Source organism: Ursus arctos, unplaced genomic scaffold, assembly GCF_023065955.2.
Source record: "Ursus arctos isolate Adak ecotype North America unplaced genomic scaffold, UrsArc2.0 scaffold_32, whole genome shotgun sequence".
Lineage (NCBI taxonomy): Eukaryota > Metazoa > Chordata > Mammalia > Carnivora > Ursidae > Ursus > Ursus arctos.
In genome coordinates, this window is record NW_026623008.1 from 26,297,420 (window position 1) to 26,310,951 (window position 13,532).

Genomic DNA, 13,532 nt, shown 5'->3' on the forward strand with positions numbered 1-13,532 from the left:
CTACCGCTTTGTAATAGAACTTGAAATCTGGAATCGTGATACCTCCGGTTCTGGTTTTTTTTTTTCCATTTTTTTTAAAGATTTTATTTATTTGAGAGAGAGTGAAAGCGAGAGAGAGCACAGAGGGAGAGAGAGAAGCAGACTCCCTGCTGAGCAAGGAGCCCGACTTGGGGCTCGATCCCAGGACCCTGAGGTCATGACCTGAGCTGAAGGCAGACGCTTAACCGACTGAGCCACTGGATGCCCCCGTTTTTTGTTTTCAGCATTGCTTTGGCTATTTGAGGTTTTGTGGTTCCGTACAGATTTTAGGATGGTTTGCTCTAATGCTGTTAAAAAGGTCACTGGTATTTTGATACGGATCATATGAAATCTGTAGATTGCTTTGGGTAGTGTAGCAATTAACAATATTTGTTCTTTTAATCCATGAGAATGGAATGTCTTTCCTTTTCTTTGTATCACCTTGAATTTCTTTCATCAGTGTCTCAAAGTTTTCAGAGTACAGGTCTTTCACCTTAAGTTTATTCCTAGATATTTTATTGTTTTTGGTGCAATTGAAGATGTGATTGTTTTCTTAATTTCACTTCTTGCTGCTTCATCATTAGTGTATAGGAACGCAGCGGATTTCTATACGGTGATTTTGTATCCTGCAGCTTCACTGAATTCATTTGTCAGTTCTAGTAGTTTTTGGTGGTCTTTAGGGTTTTCTATGTATAATATCCTGTCATCTGCCAATAGAGTTTTACTTCTTCCTTACCAGTCTGGATGCCTTTTTTTTTTTTTTTTTTTTTTTTTACGTTGTCTACTTGCTGTGGCTAGGACTTGCAGTACTGTGTTGAATAAAACGGGTGATAGTGGACATCCTTATCTTGTTCCTGACCTTAGGAGAAAACTCAGTTTTTCGCCATCAAGTATAATGTTAGCTGTGGATTTTTCCTATAAAGCCTTTATTATGTTGAGGTATGTGTTTTTTCTGCATCTGTTGAAATCATCATGTAGTTTTTATCGTCTCTCTTATTGAAAACAGTCATGTTGATCGATTGACAAAGACTGAACCACTGTTAGCATCCCAGGAATAAATCCCACTTGATCGTGGTGTATGGTTTTTTTTAATGTATTGTTGGATTCAGTTTGCTAATATTTTGTTGCAGATTTTTGTATCTATATTCATGAGAGATACTGGCTCGTAGTTCTGTTTGTGGTGTCTTCTTCTGGTTTTGGGATCAGGGTGATACTGGCCTCATAGAATGAATTTGGCATTTCTCCTTCCTCTTCTATTTTTTGGAGTACTTTGAGAAGAATAGGTATTAACTCTTCTTTAAATGTTTGGTAGAATTAGCCCGTCAAGCCATTTGGTCTTGGACTTCTGTTTTTTGATTACTGATTTACTTTCTTTGCTGGTAATTGGTCTATTCAAATTTTGTTTCTTCCTGCGTTAGTTTGGGTAGGTTATGTGTTTCTAGGAATTTACCCATTTCTTCTAAGTTGTCTATTTGTTGGCATATAGTTTTCATAATATCCTGTTACAGTTGTTTGTATTTCTGTGCTATTGGTTGTTATTTCTCCTCTTTCATTAGTTATTTTGTTTATTTGGGTCCTCTCCCCCCCTTCTTTTTTTTTGTTATGAGTCTGGCTAGAGGTTTATCAATTTTGTTGATCTTTTTAAAGGAACCATCTCCTGATTTCGTTGATCTGTTCTGTTGGTTTTTTTAGTTTCTGTGTCATTTATTTCTGCTCTAATCTTTATTATTTCCTTCCTTTTGGTCTGTTTGGGCTTTGTTCCTTTTCTAACTCCTTTAGGTGTAGGTTAGGTTGTTTCTTTGAGATTTTTCTTGCTTCCTGAAGTAGGCCTATATTGCTATAAATTTCCCTCTTAGAACCACTTTTGCCACATCCCAAATATTTTGGACCATTTTGGTCCATTTTCATTTACATTTGTTTCCATGTTAATTTTTTGTTTTTTCTTTGTTTCCTTGGTTGACCCATTCACTGTTGAGTAGCATGTTATTTAACCTCCATGTATTTGTGGTCTTTCCAGATTTTTTCTTGTGGCTGATTCTAGCTTAATAGCACTGTGATCAGAAAAGGTGCATGGTATGACTTTGATTTTTTAAATTTGTTAACACTTGTGGCCTAATATATGATTTATTCTGGAGAATATTCTGTGTGAGAAGAGTGTGTATTCTGCTGTTTTGGATGGAATGTTCTGAATAGGTCTGTAAATCCATCTGGTCCAATGCGTCATTCAAAGCCACCATTTCTTTGTTGATTTTCTATTTGGATGATATGTCCCATCAATGTAAGAGGGGTGTTAAAGTCCCCTACTGTGACTGTATTACTATGAGTTATGTCCTTTATGTTTGTTATTAACTGTTTTATGTATTTGGGTGCTCCCATGTTGGGTGCATAAATATTTACAATTATTATATCCTCTTGTTAGGTTGTCCCCTTTATTATTATGTAGTCTCTTGTTACGGTCTTCCAGTCTGTTTTGTCTGATGTAAGTATTGCTACCCCAGCTTTCCTCTGACATCCGTTTACATGATAAATATTTCTCCCATCTCCTTACTTTCAATCTGTAGGTGTTTTTAGGTCTGAAATGAGTCTCTTGTAGGCATCATACAGATGGGACTTTGATCCACTCTGGTACTGTGTCTTTTGATTGAAGCATTTAGTCCGTTTACAGTGAAAGTAATTATTGAGAGATAGGTAGTCATCGCCATTTTGTTACTTGTTTTGTAGTTGTTTCTGTAGATCCTCTCTGATCCTTTCTTCTCTTGCTCTCATGATTTGTTGGCTTTCCTTAGTGATATACTTGGATTTCTTTCTCTCGATTCTTTGCGTATCTGTTACTGGTTTTTCATTTCTGGTTACCATTACGTTTGTATGTAACAGCCTCTATTTATCGCAGTCTATATTAAGTCGATGGCCGCTTGGATTTGAACATATTCTTCACTCCACTCATCCCTGTTTTAGGTGTATGTTGTCATTTACATCCTTTTATTTTATGAATCCCTTCACTTATTTTTACAGAAATACTTATTTTTACTCCTCTTGTGTTTTTTTTACTTTTCATACTCTCACCTGGGGTCTTTCCACTCAGAGTCCCCTTTAATACTAATTTCTTGTAGGGCTCATTTAGTGGTCCTGAACTCCTGTAGTTTTTGTCTGAGAAATTCACTCTCTCCTTCTATTTTGAATGATAAACTTACTGGGTAGAATATTCTTGTCTGCAGATTTTTCCCTTTCAGCACTTTGAATATATCATACCACTCCCTTCTGGCCGGCAGAGTTTCTGCTGAAAAAAAGCTGCTGATAGCCTTCTGGAGTTTCACTTGTATGTAACTGTCTTCTTTTCTCTTGCTGCTTTAAAAAATTTTTTTTTCTTTAGCACTATTTTTTGCCATTTTTAAAAAAGATTTTGTTTATTTGAGAGAGAGCACAAGCAGGGTAGAGGGAGAAGCAGGCTTTCCCGCTAAATGGGAAGGCCAGTGTGGGGCTCGATCCCACAACCCTGGGATCATGACCTGAGCTGAAGGCAGACGCTCAACCAACTGAGCCCCCCAGCACCCCTATTTTTTGCCATTTTAATTACTATGTTTCTTGGTGTGGACCTCCTTAGGTTGAAGTTTTAGGAGGATCCCTGTGCCTCCCGGATCTAGATCTCTGTTTCCTTCTGCAAATTAGGGAAGTGTTCAGCTATTATCTCTTCAAATAAATGTAGTGCCCCCTTTTCTCTGTCTTCTGAGATTCCTTTATGCAAATGTTATTACACTTGATGGTATCATTGAGTTCCTTTAGACTGTTCTTAAATGCATAATATTTTTTGTCCTTTGCCCAGCTTGGTTACTTCCCATTACTCTGTCTTCCACATCATAGCTTCTTTTGCTTCATCTAGCCTGATATTTATTCCATCAGGTGTATTTTTTATTTCATTTAATGTGTCCTTGATGTCTAGTTGGTTCTTTTTATTTCTGTGTTACGGGTTTCGTTGATGTCATCCACGCTTACGGTCAGTGAGTATCTTTATGATCATTGCTATAAATTCTCTATCAAGCATATTACTTCTTTCTGTTTTACTTAGGTCTCTTACTGTGGTTTGGTCCTGTTCTTTCATTTGGGACATATTTTTCTGTCTTCTCATTTTGTCTAACTTTGTGTGTCTGTTTCTGTGTGGTAGGAAATTCAACTATTTCTCTTGCTTTTAACAATAGCCTTATGAAGAAGAGGTCGCTTAGTGCCCTGCAGTGCAGTGTCCCCTGTTCCCCAGGGCCTGGCACTTCAGGGAGTATCTCCTATGTGTGTCGTGTGTGCTCTACTGTTGAGTCTTGGCCTCTTGTTCCTTCAGTCCAGCTGTCTACAGAGGCTCTCTTTGACCATTGTGGGCAGTATTTGATCCCCAGCGGGGATGGGACACATTTTAACAAGGTATGTGGTGGTCTGCTTGGGAAGTGAGACCCAACGCCCCCTCCTCGCCACCCCGCCGCCACCAGAGGTCCCATAAAACATGAGTCAGGAGATGTCAGGGTTTGCACTGGTCTTTTGGGGTGGGGCCCACAGCACCAAGACTTAGGGTGAATGTGACCGGGAAGGGCAGATATGCAGAAGTGAGGGGGGTGGGGAGTGTTGGTGTAGGCAATTTAGGTTACCAAGTGTCAGGGCAGGATCCCTGCTGGTTGGGTTTATGCTGGGGGGTGGGGGAAGGAAATGGCGCCTGCCAGCTCCTTTGTTCCTGGAGGCATCTTCCTGTGACCCCTGTCCTTCCAGGCCCTGCTCTGAGATTCACAAATCACTCACCCTCCCATCTGCGCCTGGGGATTTCAAACTGCGGGTTCCAGGTTCCATGCCGCATTTGCACCGCATTTGCACCGCATTTGCACCGGCTGTACTATCTCTCTGAGGGCAGGGACTCTGCTTCCTAAGGCCCCGCCCCCCGAGACCTCCCAGAGCTGAGCCCGCAGAGTTCTACAGTTCGAGGCTTTCAATCCCTCTGGTTGTGAGAACTCACAAAATTCTGCCCCTGTTGCTTTCAAAGGCAAATATTACAGAGATTCATCCTCTGTGTTCATGGGCTGCGTGGTATGGCCCCTTCTCTACCTGTATTTGTGGAGTTTGTCTTGCCAGGCTTTGGATCGTTCTTTCTGGATATTTATGTTGATGTGAGTGTTTGCATCTGTGGGAGGAGGCGAGCTTAGGGTCCTCCTACCCGGCCGTCTTCCCAGGGACCTGTTTCTGCTGGTATTTCAGAGAGTCTACGTACTGTACTGTCTTTCCCCCTTGCTTCCCGTTGAGTAGCAATGGAAAATTTTGTTCTGTTTAAAAGTAGTAATGCATTCCAATTTTATTTTTATTGATTTTACTCAATACTAATCATGTTTGTTTACCCCTATTGGTTTAACTACCATCTAAATCTTTCTAGAAAGATATCTATATTTATGTATCTATATCTTTATCTATATTTTAAGATTTTATTTATTTATTTGACAGAGAGACAGCCAGAAAGAAAGGGAACACAAGCAGGGGGAGTGGGAGAGGAAGAAGCAGGCTCCCAGCAGGGATTACGCCCTGAGACGAAGGCAGACGCTTAACGACTGAGCCACCCAGGCTCCCCAAGACTTTTATATTATACTCTTAGGTTCCTTTGGTCTTCCCAGTCCTACCATGTTGATATTCTTTGGAATTTTGGTTTTGGATTGTTGACATACTTCATATTCCATTGGCCCTAGCTGTTTTGGATTACAAACTTTGCCGGAGTATTTTATTTGCTCACCTTTACTTCCTGTAGCTCTTATGTCTAAATTTGTTTTTCATATTTGACTGCTTCTTCCAAGAATATTTTTTAAATGGATCTTTTGTGAAAAAAATTCTGAAGCTTTGTATTCCTGAGAGGTTGGTTTTGTTTTTTTTTTAAGTAAACTCTACCCCCGTTGTGCTGCTTGAACTCACAGCCTCCACCAACTGAGCCAGCCGGGCGCCCTGGGAATATTTTTTATTACATTCTCATACTTGAGTTTGTCTTGATAGGAATTTTGAGTTCAAAGTTCTTTTCCTTCAGTATTTTGGAAATGTGACTCTGTGTCTCACCTACGGATAGTGTTAAAACCTGATGTCTGATTCTTTCTCTTTGTAATTGATCTGCCATCTTTCTCTGGGTGCTTTCAGAATTTTTGCTCTTCTTAGGCAGTCTTACTCTTTCACTATAGTGTTTCTGTTGTGTTCCCTACATCTTCATCCATGATTTCTTTCATCTTTAATTCGGGTCCGTTTTCATTTCTTCAGATATTTCCTCTTCCACTTTGCCCCTTTTCTCCTAGGACTGCCAGTGACTCAGGCGTCGGCGCTACAACTCTGCCTCTGTACTGCTGTGTGTCTCCCTCCTTTCCTGCCTCGTTTTGGTACAGACCCTTAGGATGACGCACCAGCTAACTGCTTAGTTTTGACCTGTATCTGTCCCTCTATCCGAGTCACACTGTCTGTTTCATACTGGGTACTTCCAATGCGGTTCTTGTTCCTGTTTCATATGGCTGCTATTTCCCTGTACATTTATTTTGCTTTATTTTTAGTTCCTTGCTAGTGTGTATGTTTAGTTTACTGTCTTTGGGGGCTGAGGATTGTACTCCTCAGGCAGCATCTGGTTACTTTGGCCTGTGAGCTCATCGTGTTCCTTCAGAGCACCAGCTCCTGTCTGGTGAGGTGACATTTACTGACGAACGGCCAGGGCCAGGCTCTGTCCTGTCCCAGTGAGCTTAAGAAAGGGAGGTAATGACTTCAAGATACCTCGTAGTCCCTGCTGACCACTCCCAGCAGTAGGTGTTCAAAGATTTACCTTCAGATCTTTAGGAAGCATCAGCAACTTCCTAGTTGTCATCTACCAGCCCTGGGGTTTTATAAGGAAGAGTTTTTTACTTCTTTAATTTTATTTTTTAAAAAGATTTTATTTATTTGACAGGGACAGAGAGGGAACACAAGCAGGGGGAGTGGAAGAGGGAGAAGCAGGCTTCCCGCTGAGCACGGAGCCCAACACAGGACCCGATCCCAGAACCCTGGGATCATGACCTGAGCCGAAGGCCAGACGCTTAACCAACTGAGCCACCCAGGTGTCACAAGCCCATCCCTTTTCACCCCAGCAGAGCTTTTGGGCTGCAGTTAGAGTGGCTCACTGATACCAGTGACGTGACTGATGATCCCACGTACAGCAAAGGGAGACATCTCACTGACGGCCTACCTCCCAGTTCATGACGACCTTCAGTCTCCTAGGGTTCTTGTAGGACTTGGGAGGGATTTCTTACAGGTTATGGTGGTTATTCCTCAGATTTATGCTATCTCCTAAGATGTATTGTTTTTCTAAGTTAAATTTTGGGGAAGGGAGCCAGAGCCTATGTCACTTCATTGTCTTAATAGGAACGAAAGCCCCTAGTATAGCTTTACTGTCCTTTTTTTTTTTTCCCCAATCTTTCGATGTTGTAGTTTAGGTGTCTCTCTTACATAGTTTTTTGTTGTTGTTGTTGTTAAGATTTTATTTGAGAGAGAGAGAGAGATTACGAGCAGGGGGGAAGGGTAGAGGGATAAGCAGACTCCCCGATGAGCAGGGAACCCGATGAGGGACTCGATCCTGGGACTCTGGGATCATGACCTGAGCCGAAGGCAGACACTTAACCGACTGAGCCACGCAGGCGCCCTCTTGTAAATATAGTTTTACAAATACATCCAGTCTGTTAACTTCTGTTTGGAAGTGGCGGTAGTGGTTTTGATATCCAATCTGACAACTTTTGCCCATTTACTTTCATTGGGGATAGACGTATTTTTAATTTTTTTTTCTCCCCTTATCTGGTGTAGCTGTTACATTCTAGTTCCCAGTGGCTTTCTCAGTACTTACAACATGAATACATGACTTAAACTCTAAAGCTAATCATCATTTTTTACTGTCCGCCTACGGAAGGATCTTAGCTTGCTTTAATTTCAGTCATCATTTGATCCCTACCCCCCATCTTATGTTACTGTTCATATTTTAATTCCTTCTCTTTATTCTACTCCTTAAGTAATACTACCGGGAACTTGGTGGGCCATGTTCCCCTGGAGTATCAGCTCAGCAGTGATGAGATCTGCCATCTTTTCCCTTGATCAGCTGCCATTTTCCTTTAAGAAGCCACGTCTCCCACACTGCTCTGTGTTAGCCTGTGCTCCTCACAGGCACACGCTCAAGTGCGGACCTGCCACGGTGCTGGGGACTAGCGACAGGACAGTGAGTAAGAGGACACTGGTGCTTCTGTAATGCGGAAGGGGTACTTCAGCGCTCCTCAGCCTGAGGCGAATGGAGGAAAGCAGCATTGGTTCCTGGGTTTTGCCTTTTTTTGGTGGGAGGAGTAGGAGATAAAAAATTATTCATCTCTGAGATAGAGGCATATCCTCGGTGAGCTGTGGCTGAGGTCGGTTAGACGCAGGAATGAGCCCTACTCCCCCCAAAACAGGAAGAATCGACAAAGCCAGTATGTGATCGAGTCCTGTAGCTCCTTCCTAAATTTAAAGCTTTTCTGTCGCACGCAGCTCCCCAAGTCCTGGTTGCCTGCCCCTCTACTCCTCCTGTGTGGCCTGACCTGCACAACGGAGAAAACCCGGCCCCCCGGCCCAGAGCAATTTAATCTTTGGCTTCTCTGATGACCTCAGACCTTCAGGATGGGACAGCTGCTGCCCCCCGTTGATGCTGCACTGAATATATGCTTCTAGACCAGTGGTTCTCCCAAGCGTGCTCCCTGGTTCAGCAGCATAGCATCTCCCGGAAACTTAAAAAAAGGCACATTCTCCTGTTCCACCCCAGACCTACTCAGAAATTCCGAGGTTGGGGCCCCACAGTCTGTCAAGCCTCCCAGAGGATTCTGATCCAAACCAAACACAGACTCTGCAGGGCCTGAGTTCTAATTCTGTCATTTACTATATGGGGACTGAATTATTTCTTGCTATGCCTCAGTTTCTGAATCTGGAAAAACGGAGACAATCCTGCCCACCCCCAGTGGGTTTTCATACACAGGGCCTTGGATACAGTAGGATCACCACTGTCCCCTACCCCATGCCGTGCAAGCTGCTCCGTGAACACTGCGGTGTTCTGGGGGCACAAGGCTGCCCCTCCCACTTTGGAAATCCAAAAGGGAAGCATAGTCCACACCCTGGGCATCAGGACACTTTGAATCCCCTGCTTGGCCAAGGGAGTAGGGGAATGAATCATTTTTGTGTTAACAGAAGGTGTGGAGAAGAGGACAGACAACCTGCCTCCCTGGACTAGTCAGAGGGGAGCAGCTGGCCGGCAGGGGGCCAGGAGCGGCTGAGGCAGAATCCCAGCACCATCGGCCACACGCACTGATGATGCCCGGCCCGCAGCCTGCCTTCTGGAAGCCATCACGTCACCGGGATGCGCAGGCGGCTGGACCCGTGGTACAGGTCAGCAACGCAGCACGACGCAGCACACCTGGCAGGCACACGTACAATTAAATAGCATGTTTAATCATCTCACAACAGACAGTAGTGCAGTAGTGTAAACTAAGTTTCTTTCCAAAAAGTCACTCCAAAGCTCCTGTTCCTCGGCACTCAGAGAACAGGGCTGAGGAACCAGTGACAGGGCCAGAGGGATTCAGAAAGTCTCTGTTCCAAGGAGCTCAGAAGTCTGTCCAGGTCAAGGTTGCCTTGCAAGTAGCCGAGAGCCCTATGAGGAGTTGATGCGCACACGTTCTGACACACACATGCAAGGGACACACGGAGAAGACGTAGCTGGACGCAGAGGACCCTCAGCGGGGCGGTCGCACACATGCGCTCACGCCATCACCTTTCCGTCAGTGTGTGACTGTCTCCTGCAGGCGCAGGGTGTGGGGCCTGAGCCTTGAAGCGGCCGGTCAGGAGGAAGGGAAACGTCTGTGGCCCGCCCAGCTGTCGGACAGGACAGCCCAGCCCAGCAGCCAGAGGGGCCCCTCTCCATTCCTGAAACAGCCCGTCCTCCCGTCATCTCGGGCCGGACACCCACATCAGTGGTGAGGACAGGGGGCGCCACTTCCTCCGGGCCTAGCGAAAGGGTGCACTGTGTCCCAGAGAAGAGAACAAAGAACATGCCCACAGGCAGGCCCTCGGAGCAGGAGGCTGGTAGTGCCTGGTTCTACGGCCTGTGCAGGCGCCCTGGGAGCAGCGGTGCTGCCAACAGGGAGCTGGAGAGGAGGCTGGGAGCTGCCTGGATGGCTCTTGGAGCAGGGGAGGGGTTCGCGAAAAAGGAGGCCCTGAGGTGAGGACGTTGGGGCGGGGTGGGGGGGCTACCAGAGGGGTTTAAAGAGGAAACCTCTTCGTTCACAGCTTCATTCAGGGTTCCTGGAGAATGTCTCTGGATTCAAGTACCAGCAGCTCTGGTTGAGGGTTTAGGGTGGAGTGACCAGCAGATGCTGGGAGAACAGCTGCCCACACACGGGAAGCATGAGAAGCAGCCCGGCAATGCTCCGACCCTGGCACTGCCCAACCCTACCCTGAGGAAGCAGACCAGGTGGGCTACAAGATCTCCTCCCGTGGGCTCCTGGCCTTGAGTGGGGTCTGCCCGTTGGGCACGGAGCCATTCTGACCATGCAGGAGTTTGCCCTTCTCTCGGTCTGGCCACGTGAAGATGGCGTCATCGCTGTCCAGCTCGGACTCGGAGCGCATCAGGCTGCTGCTCAGCATTGGGCCTTTCTGTTTGCTGCCTGTAAGACAGACAGAACCCAGGGTCAGGAGCACACACCTTCCTCGGCTTGAGCCGGGCGCTGCACCCTTCCCCAGTCTGAACAGGAGCAGAGGGATGGGAAAAGTGCCACCCCCTCTCCAGGCTTCAGGGGGCTCCCTGAGTCCTTCTCCCAGGCCTGGTTAGCTGGAACAGTTCCTTCGGGGAAGCCACAGAGAGACTAGACGGGACCAATAGACCTGGGGTGCAATGTGGATTCTCGATCTCCAGTATCTGTTAGCTTTGCTTAGTGCCACCCAAACACGATCTCCTCTTGAATTGTGGAATGTTTTATCCTCTCCCCTCATGAACAGGATGGGATTCCCACAGGAGGCAGGAAAGCACAACAGACAAGAGCTCAGCTCTAGAGGAGGAATTTTCACCGTGTCCTGGCTCGGCGTGGATGGCCAAGGGCTTGCTCGAGTTCCCCCACGTGGAGGGAGGACGTAGCCTCACGCCCCAAAGCTGCTTGCTCTGACTTCACAGCGTGGGTACTGGAGGCAGAGAGCAGGCCTCTGGCTCCAGGAGGTCACTCCTACTGAGCGCGCCTGACTGGGGTACCAGGGACTCCCAGAGACAGTCCCAAGCCATCAGCTCATCAGAACACACAAACAAGGACCCATAAGAAGCACCTGAGGTCAGAAAAGATGCCTGAGATTCTGCGAGCCATTGTAGCCACCTTCGCCCCGTATCATCCCTAAGGCTGCAGAGGCTGCACCGGAAAAAGCACAAGGCAGGCTGAGCCAGCTCGACGAGGAACGGGCAGTGCCCACAGCGAGGACCCAGCGTGGCAGTGCTCCGGGCCCCACCTCACCCACCCTGGAGCTAACCTACCTCCTTTCTTAAAAAGGTGACCAGACAGGTGAGGTGTATTTGAACCCCCATACCCAACATTCACTCTCCCTTCCCCCTGGTCCCACGCAGATCCCCTGAAACACCGAAGGAGTTTCTCAGGATTCTCAGAGGATTCTCAGCTGTTCTGTCCCTTCCTGGCCGGAATGACGTAAGGCTGATGCCAGTATCCTGAGCTGCTCCCATGTGGTGGAGGACAGTGGCCAACGTAAGGGCCAAGCCCAGGGGAGGCTCAAGGTCCCCCAAACCCTGGCTCTGCCTCTGTAGCTGAAATATCCCTTCCCCTCTGTCCTGTGGGGGCATGCCCCTCCGAGTACCCACACGAAGCTTCCCTTTCTCAGAGCCCGTCCCGAGCCCTTCCTCCTCCATGGCTGCAGCGGACAGGAGCCAGAGGGGGACACATCACCTGGTTCCACAGTAGACAGCAGTCGCCCAGCGCCTTCCCACACGAGCTCCTGCTCTGCCTGGAGCACTGAGCGATTTCACACACTAAACAGCACAAGCTGGGCACGGACAGGAGCGCATGCAGCGGCACTCCTCGTAACAGCCAGAAACAGAAAGAATTCAATTGTCTGACAACGATACGCCCGCCAAAAACATTCACACAGTGGAAATGACACAGAGGAAATGAACAGACTCGTGCTCTCACTAACACCACATAGGAATGTCCTAAACGTAATGGGGAGTGGAAGAGGCCACAGTGACTCCATTTATATAAACTACTCCAAGATGGTAGAAGGAAGTCGCAAAGACTGGAAAGAGAGGGAGTGGGTTATGTGGGCATGTGCACTTGTCAAAAACCCATCAAGCTGACCTTATGATCTTCTGTACACATTAGACTGAACCACAAAAAACTGCCATTTTTATAGGTCAGAAAAGTCAAATACCCGTAATTTCATATGGTTCAATCTGCTTTAATAAAAAGCTTTGAAAAATCAATAGAATAGCAAAACAAACCCAAAAACCACAGGTTGCTGAACGCAAACCAGGTCTCCTGCGGGTGGGCAGCCCTCAGGCCCTGCCTGGTGGCCTTGGGCGCCGCAGCTCCACGGGCAGCCCTCGTCCACGCTCGGCCTGGCTCCCGGCAAACAGGGTCGGTGCCACCTCACCTCCACACGTTACCTTTCTTCACAACACGGCCCACTAAATCCATGCTTCAGGCTCAGCTTCTCCAGCTCAAATCCCATTCTCCCCATCCTGCTAGTGGCTCTGCTCTGGGTTGCACCCAGTCATGGGCTGAGTCCAGAAGTAGAGGGAGGCTTCAGCCTGGTCAGGCGCGCGAGACCAGACACAAAGGGACCCTCCCTGCTCCCTCAGCTACACTGCCCACACAGAAGGGCCTCCTGGCTGTCTCTAGTGTCACCGTGGTGACCCAGATGCATCAGCACCGTGGGGCCCTTGCTACAACCCCCCTTTCGCTGGACGTCTGCCTCCTTCCCGTTTTGCCTCTTCAGCCCAGCACTTCCTGGTGCCGTCCCCCCGCCTTTCCCTCCACTCCACCACTGCCGGAGTAACCCCCTGTATCCCCCCACCCTCCCCTTTCCCCCCACTCCCTCCATCCTGTCCCCTGCATCTCTGCCCGTCCCCTGCATCTCTGCCCGAGCCTCGCCCCCCCCCCCCCCCGCCCGCTCTGCTCCTCCACAACTCGCTGCTCCACGCGCAAAGGACTTCTCAGGAGTTAGGGTCCTGCTTCCTCGCCGCGTACTTCCTGCCTCAACAACCTGCACTGTCACTCTGCCTCCAGTCCCCATCCTACTCCAGCTCTTTAGGTGACCAGAAACTCCTCCGGTGCCCTCATCGTGGACACTTCTTATCTGTCCTCTGCAGCAACAGACACTGCTGACCGCTCCCCAATGGTGTCCCTCCTCCCCACTGATGGCCCGTCTTGGGCTCTTCAGCTCTGGACTCTCCTTTTGTCCCTCAACATCCTCCCCAAAAGGGATGTGACCCATTTTTGTGT

General features: G+C 47.5%; 1 protein-coding gene across 4 annotated transcripts in view; it reads right to left on the reverse strand.

The window, feature by feature from the left end:
• Nucleotides 1-9,471: 9,471 nt before the first annotated feature.
• The window catches only part of KIAA0319L (KIAA0319 like), an 88,815-nt gene continuing 84,754 nt past the window's right edge, over nucleotides 9,472-13,532 (reverse strand). For all 4 annotated transcript variants that reach the window (XM_026516695.4, XM_026516694.4, XM_026516696.4 and 1 more), the window contains exon 21: nucleotides 9,472-10,703. In XM_026516695.4, the coding sequence (XP_026372480.1) occupies nucleotides 10,516-10,703 (188 nt within the window). In that variant the 3' untranslated portion in view covers nucleotides 9,472-10,515. The remainder of the gene's footprint in view (nucleotides 10,704-13,532) is intronic.